The sequence below is a fragment of the Aulonocara stuartgranti genome, assembly GCF_965226115.1.
Source record: "Aulonocara stuartgranti genome assembly, chromosome: 20".
NCBI classification, from domain to species: Eukaryota; Metazoa; Chordata; class Actinopteri; order Cichliformes; family Cichlidae; genus Aulonocara; species Aulonocara stuartgranti.
Genome location: NC_138956.1, coordinates 32574892 through 32590000, shown reverse-complemented (window position 1 = coordinate 32590000; position 15109 = coordinate 32574892). Strand labels below are relative to the sequence as shown.

Genomic DNA, 15109 nt, shown 5'->3' with positions numbered 1-15109 from the left:
ATCGGAATTGAGCATTAAGACCTGCAGTGTGAACGTAGCCATAGTTGCAACCACGTCAAACTCACTACAAAGTGCCTTCTTCAGCATAATGACATTATCAGCTAACAATAAGAGTGTGAATGGAATTTTAATTAAACTGAGACTGAAAGACAGCTGCAACATATTCCCAGCAATAACAATATAATATTTACATTCCAAATTCTGAATACAAACTCCACACATGAAGAAAAGAGTCAAATTGTTATTGCTAAGCGCAATAGATGTGATTCCTTAGTCACTTAGAAGTGCTTTTACAATTAGGTCATAATCTTAAATACTCATCACTGGTTATAAACCTGTGTTTATATGTTAAGCTCGATATTAAGAAAATAAATAAATATCAAAAAACTGTATTAACAGTAAGAAAAAGGCCCTGTATAAAATGTTTTTTAAATAAAGAACTGCCTTAACTTCAACTTATGAAGCAGACGAGTAAGATTTAAGTGCTTGTAATATATTGTATGTTGCCTCGTTTAAAGGAAATTATACTCAAGTTTAAAAGACGGCATTTGAAAATAATAAAAGTAATAGCTAATTATTATTTCCATAGGCATGATGAATGTAAAAAGTCAAATTCTTCCCAAGCTTTTAAATCAAATAAGAAAGGCCTGGCAGCACTTTGACAACTCAGTCTATCAATGAGAAGCCACAGTATTCTTAAGGTAACATTAGTTCACTTTGCATCGGTCACTGAAACTAATAAAAAAAAAAAAAAAAAAGATCAGTATCATGCTTCTATACTTACATTTTTTAAGCTTCTAAATCGATCCACAAGCATTTTGCGACTTCAATTCTTCCATGATATGGAAGCTAAACCAGCTAAACATTCAACATATATTAAAACATGTGCATGTGACAAATTATGTCAGTCTAAAAAATAATAGTTTCTATACATCATACACAGCTTCTGAATAAAACAGTGAAGCGTTACAGTGAATATGAGAGCAATATAAAATAAGAAATTGTATTATACAATCCCATTAAATTATGTAATTGGACTTACGGGAAAACATGTGACTACATCATAAACAACATTTGAAGATTAAAAACAAAAGCATGAACAATAAGTTAAGTCGAAAAGCTTCCTGATTGACAAAAATGTCAGTCCAAGTCCAAAATTCCTTTACTGGGGAAATATAGGTTGTGGGGGTAGATGGGGGCATAAGGTCATTCAGGGAAGTCTGCAGTGTGGCCATGAGCTTTCGGAAGGCTGGGCTCTTTTGAAGGTGTACATCCAGGGCGGACTGGTGCTAAGAAATGGTGGGGATCCTTGTATGTTGTTGGGAGGTGAGCAGATTTAGCAGGCTGTGGAGGGGCTGGCTGGGTTTCCTGGGAAGGTGTTGCTGGCCTCTGGAACTCAGGTTCTTCGGTTTTAGCCACCCCACCCTGGATGTTGTCTCCCTGTGGTCTTGCACAGGGGGTTATGGAGGCATCAGGCCTCGCAGGGGAGGAAAACGACACTCGACCAGAGGTGGGGCTGAGATCGTTGGGTTGCTGCTCCTCCTTTGCGGTTACGTCTTCTGAATGGTACTCTTTGAGGCGGATGTGCCAGGCGAGGCTGCAGACTGCAGACACGGTCTTGAATTGGTGGATGACGTTCCTTGGGATAAAGTAAATGTCATCGTCACACAGCTGGGCGCGGATATAGCGAATGCCTTCCCTCCTCAGCTGGTTGAGCTTTGCATCATCCACCCATTGAACACACTGCACAAAGAACGAAGACACATAGCGGTTTTATTTTAAAGCAAACAAAAAAACCCCGCTATAATATAAAAAACAAAAAACAAAACACATTGCTATAAAGCCGCACGTCTCACCTGAGCTACTGGAGGTTCGTACAGATCCAGCTGCAGCCTCTGGACAACTTCATTGAAGTCCCCAGCATCAAAACACACTACATCTTTGGTTATACGTGGTCGGTTATTCCTGTAAGAGATTTTAAAAAAGAAACAAAGTATATCGAAAAGTTACTTTCCCACTTCACATATCATGATGCATGAGGTGCTGCTATCGCATCATCTTTATTTAAGAGATACTCACCCTTCTCCGAAATGCACTGCTTTCAGTACACCGACAGCAGCAGTGCTCTGCCAGTCAAAACTCTGCCCAATATGATCAGCATGGGCCTTAGTCCGGTCTTCAAAGAGAACCTCCCTGGGTTCACTGGTTCTCGGTAGGTAGTGCAGATTTTTTACCTCATTCATGGACCTGAAGAAACACACAAGAACAAGAAAACCAGAGGTTACATCATGAGTACTTTGCCTATATACACTGATAAACCCACAGATGAACTTGTACCTGCGCCGTTTGAAAGGAGACTTAGGCATGTCAGCAGTGGGCACCATCTGTTCACCTGGTCGGACCCACATGATCGGCCCATCATCACTCTGAGAGCGACAGTCCAGTTTTAGACTAGAGAGGGTTCCCCATGGGAGGGTCATCTGTGATGATATACACAGACACAAACATTAAGAAACATCAAGGCATCAAGTTTACCTTGATATGCATCATATTACAGCCTATTAAGCATATGCAATTTGCCAATGAGCCCTGTATATGCTGGGTAATGCTGGAGGATGGTGGTAACAACTTGTAACCAGTAGGAATGTGTTAGCACTAGATCAATCAGAGTATTGGTACTTCTTAACATTCCTGACAGCAACATACTGTATTCAACATCTTCAAGTCTACGGCCCAGAACGTAAGTACTGCAACAAGTTTTTGCTTCCTGTACTTTAGGCTTCGAGCATATTCAATTTGAAATAATCATTGGAAAGTCAGGTTCAGTTTTAGAATCACTTTAAATACACAGTCCCTACCATTTAGGATTTCATAAATAAGGCCAAATGAAAAAAATTGCTATTTTTCATATGCAATATTTTGCTTTTTGCAGGCAATAATTTGCTGAAGTATTCAGGACTCTATATTTGTATTTTCTGTGCTCCATTAAGCTTTCACTAGAGCCAACATCAGTTATTGTTTGTTATGCAACACAATGCATGTTGTTCTCAATTTATTTGGATGAATAATGGCACACATAAGGCTCTAGTATACCTCTGGATTCATCCGATTTCTTATGTTAGCATTAAAATAATCACTTAGTGCTAATGCTGAGTGACCTAATGTTTACTGGTTAGGGCACATACAGCATGAGAAGGGTCCAACTGCAGCCTTACAGAACCAAGTAGCTAGTTTCACAGTACTTTGTTCCATAAAGTTAGAGTAAGCAGTAGGTTGTAGAGTGCTGCAGCAATGTATGCATACTCTTGTCCCACTTCTTTAGCATATGGTACACAAAACAAAATTGTTACAAAACCTAAGTGCTGCTGTGTGAGCCATGTAGGCAGACTACAAACTTCCATCTATTAGGACTCTAATATTTCCTCTGACCTTGAGAAATGGTGACTCTTCCAGCATGTCCAGGAAATCTGGGAAGTAATCTCCAACTTCCTCGTCAACGGCTCCAACCAAGCTGATCTGCCTCATGGGTCCTGCTCGATAAGTCCCTGAACAGTAAGTCCGATTCACCTAGGACAGCAGAAATTTTAAATATATTTCAGGGTGTGCGCTACAGTCTAACTTACTGTCTTTGTATACTGCATTTAGACACAAAACAAATGACTGTTAAATGTCAAAACCCGAAGAAGAATGGGCACTCTCATATCACAGATTAATGATTGTGACAAAGCTTCAGTGACACTTTATGGCTAACAGATTCGATTTACTCAGTCACACATCACCTGGTAGCATATTCAAAGGAGGGGGAAAATCCATACACAAGTCACTCTAATGGATTTCTGGCCCGTGTGTGTCTAGCCGACACTACAGACCGTAATCTGTGAGTCACACCTTTATTTGTAGAAGCACATAAATGCATAGAAAATATACTAGACTACAGTCATTGTAGCAAAATGATCAAAGGCTTCATGAATCACAGACGTGATCAGCAACATAAACACTGCTGTTTTATGTAATGACCTAGTAAAATTCTGTAGTAAGTAAAAACAACAACAAAAACATTTTGTGCATTTATGCAGTGGTGAGACGACAAACTGCTGAGCTCTGTATCCTTTTCAGCATCACACATTTGCAGATGTACTGACACAGTTTCATCTTTCTGCAGTTAGGAATCAATTTGCAACTAGGGCTAAGTATCGTCACTGATTTCTAGAATCGATTCAATTCCGATTCACAAGGTCCCGAATTGATTCGATTCGGGGAAATTTTGCCTCAGACAGTCTGAAATATTATAATTCGGATCACTTATCAGTACATATCAATATTTTTATATCTATAAAAAGAAAGTTGTGAGACTTTATCAAAGGTGTAAGCATCACAGCAGATTTGTGTCAAAGTAACTGAGTATAAAACACAGAAAAACATGAAGGCGGTTTCCTGGTCTGAGTTTTTATAGCAGATGACCTTAAAAATATTGTGCAGTCAAAAACGAAGTGAAGCAGAGCAAAGTTACAGAGGTTTGATTAAAGACACAGCTAAGCCTTTTCCAATTTTGCATAATTTTAAAAAGTTTACATTTGTTCAGTATTGAACGGCAGAAATGAGGCTTTCTTGTCAGAAGTAAGTAAAACAACCCAAAACAAAACAAAACAAAAAAACCAGTGGCCGACACCATAGACTGGTGGGTAATAAGTAAGCGAATAATGCAAAAAACAGATTTTTAGATGGAAAACTATTCCTGAGAGAGAGAAAGAGAGAGAGAGAGCTCATGAAGTGGGATTTTATCGTGGTGGAAGCAAAACAGCAAAAGTAAGAGGAAATTCGGGACAATGTTTATGTAAAGCGTAGTTTGGATCTTCTTTTGCTGCTGGTTCAGTTAATATTGTTTGGAAAGAGATCAAACCTGCAGCTTCAGAATCAGCGCAAAAAAAGGACGTAAACACAAAGCGCCCGCCGATGGTTGTAGAAAGTTCGTGAGGTTTAACTTGAGATTCTGGCATTTCGGGCAAAATACATTTATATTTAAAAATCGATTCAGGATTTTAATGAATCGATATCACATTATCCAAGCCAGAATCGATTTTAATCGATAAATCGATAATCAAAACCCACCCCTATTTGCAACGTCATGAAACAACTGTGACTGTAAGTGCCCTATGAGAACAAACGCAGCCAGCCACCAGCAGTTTATCAACTTAATGAGAATATACATTAAACACAGACAGCTACTGAGAGGCAAATATTTTTGTACCTCATTTAAGATCGTGGCTTTTGTAAGACTTGCTCTGACTCACAACAATATTGATTTTATCTAAAATTTGTTTTCGGTTTTAGTGTATCGCATCTCACCAGAAAAAGTATCTGCACCTGATGTATAAACATTGGTGGAGTGAGGGAACTCATTGCCCTTATGGGCGATGCTATCCATTTCCACCATCTACAACTTAAAAACACTCAGTCTGATAGTTTTCGTTCATGACAGATAATCTCAGCTGTAACCTGATTTACTACATTTATGTTTTTGCATCTCTGACACAAAAATGTTCTTAAAAACAAAACAAAACAAAAAAAACCCCAAAACCCAACATATTCTGCAAGTTTAAATTTGCTCTTCCCAAAACTACCCCCTCTATAAATCCACTTATGCTCTGATATTATAGCACAAGAAGTTTTGTACTGTTAGTTGATTAAAACCAAGGAATCTTTACACTAAAACATCTATTAAAAGCAATATATATTTAACATTTAGTTAGTTCCATTCATAATGGAAATTACTCTTTTCAGCCTTTTTTTAAAAATAAAATAAAATATTTTAAACACAAATTCATGCTGATCAGCATCTAACCACTCTGCTCACCCCAAGCAGTGTCCTGTACTGTATTTGTTTATGGAAGTCACGAGGGATTCTGTTTACATTTTTTGTGTTATGGTCAAGAGAACCCTTTGCCCTTTTCACATACCTGAGACTGAAAGTTGGCAATAGTGGTAGTCTCAATGTCTTTCTTGCCCATTATCTCCATTTTGACCGGCGTGTTGGGGAAGTTGAAGGCAAAGTAGTCCAAGAAGTCCGGTAGGTATGCAGCTGCATTGTGTACTACTGACAAGGCATATGAGGCTGCACCTTTAGGCTTTTCGGCAAAAGCCAGCTTCAGAAATTCCTGGGCAAAGCACTCCATCTCAGCCGGACTAAGACAGGCCAACTCGTCAGCATAGGCGTGCAAGATAGACCCCCCACCATTGGGTTGCCTTTCCTCGTGTATGAAGCGTCCATATCGTGTTCCTGTCTGGAGACAGGAGCTGCGGATGTAGTGGTCCTGGTGGGAAAAGAAGGGGGCGTGAACCTGTTTGAGAGCATGGAGGTGGGCCGGGTAGTCGACAGCATCTCTGCCGGGATGGTGATTGCTTTCATGCTTAATGCTGCCAGGCAGAGAAGGATCTTTTCCAACCCCTGAGCATACAGTCTGAACGGCTTTGTTGTGCATGTGTCGAACCTTCTTGACACCTTGCTCATCCTCATGATTCTTCTTCTTTTTTTTCTTAAGGAGATATTCTTCTAGTGTTAAAGACTTGCCATTCTCATTGTGAGGCCTTGGCTCTACAAGTAAATGAGCAGCTAAAAGTTAGAAAAGAAGGATGTGCATAAAAAAAGCTGTGTTTAGCTCTGTTCTTTAGTCAACCCATAATGCAGCAGACTAGCAATGATGATTAAAGGGAGGTTCGGGGACATATTTTCTGTAAGTTTTACGTATTCATTGCTTCTTTTTTTCTTATTTACTATCAAAGGATATACACTAGGTCAGTTGTATAGCTACTCTATAAATTGCACTACTTAACAGCAAACATTACAAATTGTTGTAATCAAAAGACTCACACATTACATGCCATTACTTGTCATTCAGATCCCCCCAACATCCATCTTCAAATGCCAACAGTCTTTAAACGAAAGTAAATAAATAAATAAATGAAAATAGCAAAGCTCACCCTTCTTTTTCTTCAGTTCGGCGTGTTTCACATTTGCTTCTTCATTTTCCTTCTTCAGCTTTAGTTTCAGGTCCTTATCCCTGGGCTTTTCTTTGAATTCCTGGGGCTTGGCCTTGACCACTTTGAGAGGCGTGAAAGTGAAGAGCGCAGGTGGCTGTGAAGGCACCGTTTGCTTCTTCTGTAGCTGCTCCGGCACCTTTCGCGGCTGAGGCGGAGGAAAAATCGGCTTCTTCGTGCCGTTGGTGAGGCTGTGATTGTGATGGTGGCTGTGCAGGACGAGCTTGTCCGTGCTGAAGTTGTGGGGCTTGGGATTTTGCTGCAGCTGATGCGGCTGATGGATCCGGTGCTCGGCATGTTTGTGATTATGATGGTGGTGATGGAGCTTCACGTTTTTCGCTTCTTTTTCAGACCTCTCCCGTTTGTCGGCCAACGGTGACAAGTCCCTTTTCTTTTTCTTCTTCTTCTCTTTCATGAATCGCTCCAGACGATCCCTTACCATTTTGTCTTCTACTTTGGCACGGAGCAAGTCGACCTGAGCTGCCATCTTTGCACGTACAGTAGTCAACAATTTAAAGGACTCTGGGTTCCTACTGCGCAGGTCCCCGACAATATGTAGTCCTCTTGCCGTTAATTTGTAGTTCCCTTCGCTGATTTGAGTCCATTGCGCACGCGCAACGCATTGATCTGTAGGTAATGTAGTTTAAAGACGGCGCATGGCTGCATGGGAGTTGGAGTTTGGAATGTACTGAATGCGTGCGGCTTTGCACGCACTCACCTCCGCTCAGCTGACGTAATGGTTAACCCACTGGAGGCGGAGCTTTTGCGTTTGCAGCGGGTGAGAGCTGTGAAGTAGCAATATTACACGCCACAACGATAAACCACTGTAACCGACTCCAATTTGAGGTAAAAATATATATATATTTTAAAGTTGTCATCATAATGCAGTGGCACACCCACTAGAGGCGTAAAAAGAGGACAAAACAAACATGTTGAATCAGTAAACCTTTATTTATCAGTGCATGAACAAAATGCCATGACCAGATTATTATTATTTCTTTTGAACCACTTTATAGCATTTCCTCTCAGTTCCCTTCCCTTAAAAAAATAATGAAACAATTTAGAGGATTTTTTTCCTGCATGAAGGCAAATATTTATACAGGTGCTGTACAATTTATAAACATTTACAACTACCATGATGTAAAACTAAAAGTTTTTTTTAATATATTTATATATATATGTATATATGTTGGAGCAATACAAGGCCACAGTATCATACATGGTAATGGCATGAACAGTAATTAATACAGTATCGCATCATAGTCACAATAAAGTGGACAATAAATTAAGCAGTGGTCTTACAGACCCACAGATGCATGTATTACTGCTTCACATCCTTATGGGTTGGGTTCAAGCAATAATTTGCTTGTGAACAGCAGTGTATAAACCACTAGGTGTCTCTACTCCACAGGAGAAACACTGGAACGATGCTACATTGTCATTTTAGAGCAGGGCAACATATCCCAATAACTTTTTTATTACACTGAATTTATTAAAAAAATAAAGTTGACAAACCTTAGATTGTAATTTCAAGCCAGACTCCTAAAGAAATGGTACTGCCAATTTCATGCACTATATGTTCAATCACCAAAGGGTGACTATTTGGTGAATTCTTCAGGCATCTTGCCTATAATGGAGCATAATATTAATACTATACTACTTAAATCATGGGGGTCATGTACTAAAAATAATGATCAAAAATAGATATTTGTGTTGGAACCATCTGTTTTTGTGCCTATATTTATGGTTAACAAAAAGACATATCTTCTAATGTTTTTAGTAAGTTAAAAGCCAGATGTCTCACTTCTTACAGTCAGCCTCTGTTAATTCAATTCATGTATAATATGAGTCGATATATGTGTAACCACTTTGTTAAATGAGATATGTTTCATTTTCAGTATAGTCGATGCTACAGTGATATTTAAAATACACAGGCCTACAAGTCAGCTTGTATACGTACACGCAGGCAGAGGACCTAAAATACAGAGCTGTGAACAGTCAGCAACTTTATGAATCAGGCTTGAATGAAATTAGATGCATAAACTGCAGTCTTTGAATGTATTCTTTTAGATGGAGATGCTTATCTACACGTTCCATTTCTACCTTCTACGTGAAAAGTGAAATTATGTGTACTAACTGTTCTGTGTACATTTAATTTCAATAAATTACATTATGCTTTATTTTCATTAACACACATATAACAAACATTAGAACTATAACCACAAGTATCTGGTCTGCTGATTTATGCATATAAAGCTCCAGGGTAGTCTTTCCATTCTCTGATATGCTAAGGGAATTCATGTCTTCGCATGTATGAATGCAGTCACACTCTAGTCGGTCTCAAAAAACAAACCATAAAGGACTTACAAGACAGTTTCACTTTTAAGACAGCGATCAGAGAAAATCACAAGTCTCAGTTTTTAAAACATCCATTTGTGACAGCAACAGTGAGTTAGTCTCACCTGGAAGAAAAGCTGTGATTGCATGTGTATGCCTTTAAACCTTCAAACGTGACACACGTAATAAAAAAAAACAACCCCAAAACAAACAAACAAAAAAAAATCTGGATCCTTCATCGTGGTGGGGAGGAGAGCAGTTTATCCAAAAAACCCACAAACAGTCTCACAGTGAGTGCAATTAGGAGCAGCTTCTTTATATTACCGGAGTCTCTGATTGGCACAAAATAGACGTCATTGTTACTTCCAAATACCACACTCAGAACCCATCTGTTACACACATGCTTACACATCATTATACAGTACAAATTCTCATGTAGGTACAACGTGTGTCGGATCAGATATCAGCAGCTTGATGCAAACTGATGTAGGCAAAGTGGTTGGAGAAAAAAAAAATAATCAGGAGCAATGAGAAGCTATGTTGCTGGTTGCACAGTGATCTGCTATGTCAGACATGTCTAAAAAAAAGAATCCTTCAATTCTGAATTCATGTTTGTGGCTCAGCTTTTTCTTTATATATGCAGAGTCCTGGCAGGGTTTCAGATATCTGCATATGTGGTGTCCACTCGGGACTGGATCTTGGCAGAACTGGGAACTTTCCACGGGCCCGGGGTGATGGGACCCTTCTTGCTGGAAGTGTTCCCATTACAGCTGGGGTCTGGGATGCTACTGTTTGAACCTCGTGGGTCCTTTTTATTCACTTCTTCAGTTGAACCATGGTACTTGCCATCTCGATGTTCCTTGTCCCGTTTGTCTCTTGCGGTCTTTCGGCTCAGTGTGCCACCATCAGCGTCTGACCCCACCCTCTCCCTGTATGCTTGGGAGTTGGATTTTTGGACCAGTGCCTCTTGCTCAGCCCTCTTTGCCTTTCTGTAGTAGTCAGTGGTTCCCCAGGTTTTGTCTCCACTCTCTGTAGCTCCTCTTTCCTGCCAGTAAGCTGAATCAGTCTGCTTGTACCTCAGGTCCTTCTCTTCTCCAGAGGCAATATTGGGCTTTTGGCCAGCTGGGCGCCTGGGGCTGTGAGGCTCCTCCAGGTTGCTCAAAGGCACGGCAGGGTCACGTTCCCACTTGGAGCCTCTCTGTCCCTGGGCTTTTCTGTCCTTGCTCATGTCCTCCAGGGATCCGCTGTGGCCTTGGTCTGTTTTTCGAGGGCTCTGGGAGCGATCTATGTGCTCCCTTTGGCCTTCAGTGGCTCTTTTGGGGCTACCATTTGCGGAGTCGCTCCTGCTTGTTTTATTGGTCTGGGTGCTTGGGCTGGTGGTGCGCTTATGGTTAGGGTCAGAGAGCTGCTGTCCTCTTGGTTTGTTAGCCTGCCTACCATGCTCCCTCGCAGCACCAGGGGACCCACGTTCTATGCCGTCACCCCCAGGGAACTCATCAGGGGCAGATATTTTGGGTGAGGATGGGGAAAGTTCAGAGGTAGAGAGGGAGACAGAGGATGGAGAAGCTGGAGATGACTGCCCATCAGATACAGAGAATCTGGGAAAGCTTGAGGTTGGAATGGTTACTTTGTCCTTTGAACCTACAAAGCAAGCAGCAGATAGTAAGAAAAAAGTTTGAGCTAAGCAAAAAAACTGCTATGTGAAAGCAAAGAAACTGCAGAAGCTAAAAAAAAAATCATAACGAGATATTTTTTGCACATTCAACAAAGATTAAAGATGATTAAATAAGTCATACAATAGAAGCGCGATATGCTCAGTTTTTGGAAAAAAGATTTTTTCCGTCTACCACACTTTCTGTAATAGTCCTTTGTAATAGCCCCCTCTAATATATTTGCCTTGTTTGAGATGTGTATCAGCTGACAACGTAGCTATCAATGAAAAGGTGCTAGAGTTCACTCAGCACTGACGTTTCAATTTTCCCCAGAGCTGATAAGAACTGCACAGCTGTAGTTGAGAGCAGATATATGCAGCAGAAAAAAACAGAGAGAGAAAAGTGAGCGTGATGGACTTAGAGGTGCTGAAATGAGCTTTTGGATTTCTAAGAGCAACAACTCATTCAAATAATTTGGTCTTTGGATTGAAAGATTGATGCCAGTGAATAAACACAGATCCTTTTACTACTTTTCCACTCACTGATCAATATCTGGTTAAGAACTTCTCTCCAGGCCTCCATCTTCACTCAAACTAAGGACGCAGTGAGTGTTCAGTGGCATCTTGTTTTGTAATACCCTTAAAAAATAACCTGTGGGGCTCAGAAGCCTTCCAATGCTCCTGCAGGCCTGTTTGTTCTTCTAGGACTCACTGCTTTAGTTCAGCCCTCTAGATAGTCTGGTTATACTGTAATACATTAGGTTATTACTGAGCTACAACGAACTGATCTATTCAGGCTGATCATGGGGGATGACATAGTGGATAGAGAATAACACTTTAATTTGGGAGTTAAATCACTCTGAAAGGAGAGTTCTAAGACAAAAGTAGGTGGAGTACAAGGATTACCAATGTTATTAGGGACAGACCAAGAAAAGCAGTGAGGCCTTTAGTGATGCTCTGGTTTCATGTAGAAGCACAGGGTGGAAGAAGAGTTCAGACCTATAGAAGGAAGAGATAAAAGTAGAAATAGACAGCCGTGCTAGAGCAGAAAACAGAGAAAGCAAGGCAGATAAAGAGCACAAAAGGCAGATCCAAATAGCAGTAGTAAAACAGAATGAGAAGAGAGAAAAGTCAAGAAAGCTTGCAACACATGCATGAGAAAAAGGAAACTCGGCACCCTGCTATCTAGCATATCCATACAAAAGCTTCTCTATATGTATGACTAATAAGCTATTAAGTAGATCTATATGCAGCGGCGACAACATGCACGCAGTGCTCTGCAATAACTCACTGTGATCCGGGACCAAGCCCTGGCCAGGTCGGAGAAGTAGATGAACTTTATTGCCTCCTGCTTGGATCAGCTCAATTGCCCGAGTGTGTGTAATGCCCTGTGTGGCCTCGCCATTGATCTCCACTATTTGATCTCCAACCTGACAAATAATAATAAAAGAAAAAAAAATCTATTAACATTAACTTTTCCACTGCTAGGGGCAGGATGTCTCATTTTGCCCGAGGTACAGTGCTCTGTGAGAAACTCAAAGCTTTGATTAGGAACTATTGCACTTCAATAAAGTGGAGAAAGAAAACATACATGTATCCTGCCATCTTTAAGAGCGGGTCCCTCCTCGGCCAGTCGAAGAATGAACAGCCCCATGTTATACTCTTTCCCTCCTCTCAGGCTGAAGCCGAAGCCCCTCTGGCTGCGTTCCAGCTCCACCACAAAGCAGCCCTGTTGTTCACAAGAAAGATTGTGAGCTTTTAAGACTGAAGCAATGGATGCAAAATCATTCCTGAGGTGGAAATGAATCTGGAAAATCTATTACTTGGTTGATATATATCACGATCAAGAGTTTCTGGGGATCAATTGACACCAGGGCAGAATGACAAGATTACAACCATAAAATACTACAACTGGGGAAATATAAACATCAATGGCCTCACCTGCTTAGGGCCCGATGGAATGAGAGTTCCTGTCCCATCTCTTGGTGAAAGATGATTCTTAGCCTCGGAGTCACCATTCCTACCCCAGAGAAGATGCATTACAGTGTAATTTACTATAATATGACACTAAATATTTACTATATTTAGAAAACAATATTTCAAAGACATGAAATAGACGTCGTTTATTATGAAAATTTGAGTCAGTAAACAGTTATTCTGACGAGGTAGACTGTGATATGTTATGCGCAATATTCCTACCAAAAATAATAAGAAGCAACTATGGTGGCAGTTTAAAGGTGAGGGAAACACAGCCCTTTGTATAACCCAGGTAAACTAGACGAGTATTAGCTGTTTGCTAATCCACTGGCATTTATAAAGGCCAATAAATGAATACTAAAAAGAAAAGAAGAAACACCCTTTAACCATCGTATGAGTGTTGACATCGCAAGTCTATCAGAGGGCACTCTGGCAACCAACATGCTTGAAATGCCACAAACACAACTGATCCAAGCAAACTGGGCAGAGCATAAACGAGTAAATAAATAACGTAACAAATATCAGGGGAATCTGTTTATGCCTCAAGTGTCTGAAAGGAAAAAAGAATCGATCGAAAATATATCAGAATATCAGGATTTTAAATCACTAAAAATCACACACACATATACACGGACACACTAAAATATCAACATTGGCCTCAAAAATCGAATTCTAATGAAAACCCATAAAATGCATGTGTTCGGTGCTCTCGTACATACATGCCTGTACCACCAGCTTATTCAAATGTAATATTAGTAACAATGTTTTTATGCATATCCCATTTTAAATATAGAATCAGAGAGCAAAAACAAAAAAGGAGAAAAGGAGTCTAATTCTGTTCCCTCTCTGCTGTGTCCAGTGTGAGATCCACACATTACTCCTCCTTCATTACAGCAGCATGAGCCTCTTTTTGTTGGCGTCATTATGCAACACACAGAGAAATGTAAATTCTTCAAAGAACCATGTTGCTTTTACATTTCAGTGATAGATAAGGGGGCATACTTTAATGCTTCGCAGAGCTCATTACAATGCCTTTGTGAGAACTTCGCTGTGCTGACGCACTATATAAAGAGCGTAGGAATTCTTACCAGCTCTAGCTTTCAGAAGAGTTTGCACACTTTATGCCACCAAGCTGAGAGTTTCAGCTCATATCTGAGCCTAGTGTGACCCAAGGCATGTTGGTGATTAAGCGGAGAGGAAGAGGCTGAGGACTGGACAGGGGGCTAAATGTGGAGAATATGAATGCATGCTGATGGACAGTGAGCGGACGTGGGCAAGAAATGATGGTGGCAAATTTCTGTGGCAGTGGGATTAAAAAGTCTGACACAGGTGGCCTTGTTTAAAAAGAAAGATCAAAGGGGAAGCAAGACTCCCTATTAATCTGTCTCTTTTCCTTTGCTTCACCATCCAAAGGGTGACCACAGGGGGATTTTCTGTCTTTTTGGATAACGAGGAGTGTGTGAGGCACAAGAGATAGTAATGGGCCACATTGCAGCACAAAACCGAAGGCGCTTTGAGAGGATTGGGGCTAATTTATGGTTCAAGTGGCAGAACCTGTATTAGATTGTCTCCAGTGGACTTAGTATTTCAAAGGGGAATACTGGCAAGCCTGTGTGGATGCTCAAGCTTGTGTGGGAGTATGCGTGTATAATCGTTTACCTGTCTTGGTAGCTGGGAGGCTGTTGGCCTACAGCTCTGTGTTGTGCCGAAGGGCTCTGCTTGGCTGAATTTGTTCCAGACGGAGGAGCGCTGTCTGTAAAAGTAAAAGTGTGCCAAGATTCCTCATGATCTTATTCCCGGAAAATGCAGTTAAAAAACAAAGCAAACAATGACAAAAGAACAGCGCAGCAACACTGTGACTTGGTCTGTGTCAACTCACCATCTTCAGGCACAACAGTAAGAGTGACAATGTTTCCAGCATCCTTGATGAGTTGAACAATATCGTTGTGTGAAAGCTCCATGATGGAGCGGCCGTTGACAGCAGAAATACGGTCTCCCACCTTCATTTGACCTATACGGTCTGTAGGGCTGCCTTCAATAATACGACCAATTTTGTGAGGTATAACTGGAAGAGAGCAAATCAGAGAAATGACAGTCTGCAGTGTGGGA

At 40.7% G+C, this 15109-nt stretch overlaps 2 protein-coding genes across 3 annotated transcripts in view; both read right to left on the bottom strand.

The window, feature by feature from the left end:
* Positions 1 to 1004: 1004 nt before the first annotated feature.
* Positions 1005 to 7599, bottom strand: rsbn1 (round spermatid basic protein 1). 2 transcript variants are annotated; one of them, XM_082518923.1, is made up of 7 exons: positions 6979 to 7599; positions 5958 to 6610; positions 3430 to 3567; positions 2338 to 2480; positions 2080 to 2247; positions 1857 to 1965; positions 1005 to 1743 (listed from the first exon to the last, which is right to left on the bottom strand). In XM_082518923.1, the coding sequence occupies exons 1-7, from the start codon at positions 7520 to 7522 to the stop codon at positions 1207 to 1209; spliced, it is 2292 nt and encodes a 763-aa protein (XP_082375049.1). In that variant the 5' UTR covers positions 7523 to 7599; the 3' UTR covers positions 1005 to 1206. The 2 variants fall into 2 exon arrangements, with proteins under 2 accessions (XP_082375049.1, XP_082375050.1); XM_082518924.1 differs by having other exon boundaries at positions 5958 to 6592; positions 6979 to 7598.
* A 368-nt stretch (positions 7600 to 7967) lies between these two features.
* Positions 7968 to 15109, bottom strand: part of magi3a (membrane associated guanylate kinase, WW and PDZ domain containing 3a) — a 108701-nt gene continuing 101559 nt past the window's right edge. The window contains exons 16-21 of the mRNA XM_082519274.1: positions 14880 to 15065; positions 14660 to 14753; positions 12965 to 13043; positions 12615 to 12752; positions 12315 to 12453; positions 7968 to 11013 (exon numbers count right to left, since the gene is read on the bottom strand). Coding sequence (XP_082375400.1) covers positions 10031 to 11013; positions 12315 to 12453; positions 12615 to 12752; positions 12965 to 13043; positions 14660 to 14753; positions 14880 to 15065 — 1619 coding nt within the window. The 3' untranslated portion in view covers positions 7968 to 10030. The remainder of the gene's footprint in view (positions 11014 to 12314; positions 12454 to 12614; positions 12753 to 12964; positions 13044 to 14659; positions 14754 to 14879; positions 15066 to 15109) is intronic.

Excerpts from the sequence above, each read along its gene's own strand:
- rsbn1 (XM_082518923.1), bottom strand. The coding sequence starts at position 7,522 with ATGGCAGCTCAGGTCGACTTGCTCCGTGCCAAAGTAGAAGACAAAATG. Across the intron at positions 6,611-6,978 it reads CGAACTGAAGAAAAAGAAGG|CTGCTCATTTACTTGTAGAG; the intron begins GTGAGCTTTGCT and ends TCTAACTTTTAG. Across the intron at positions 2,481-3,429 it reads AAGAGTCACCATTTCTCAAG|ATGACCCTCCCATGGGGAAC; the intron begins GTCAGAGGAAAT and ends ATATCATCACAG.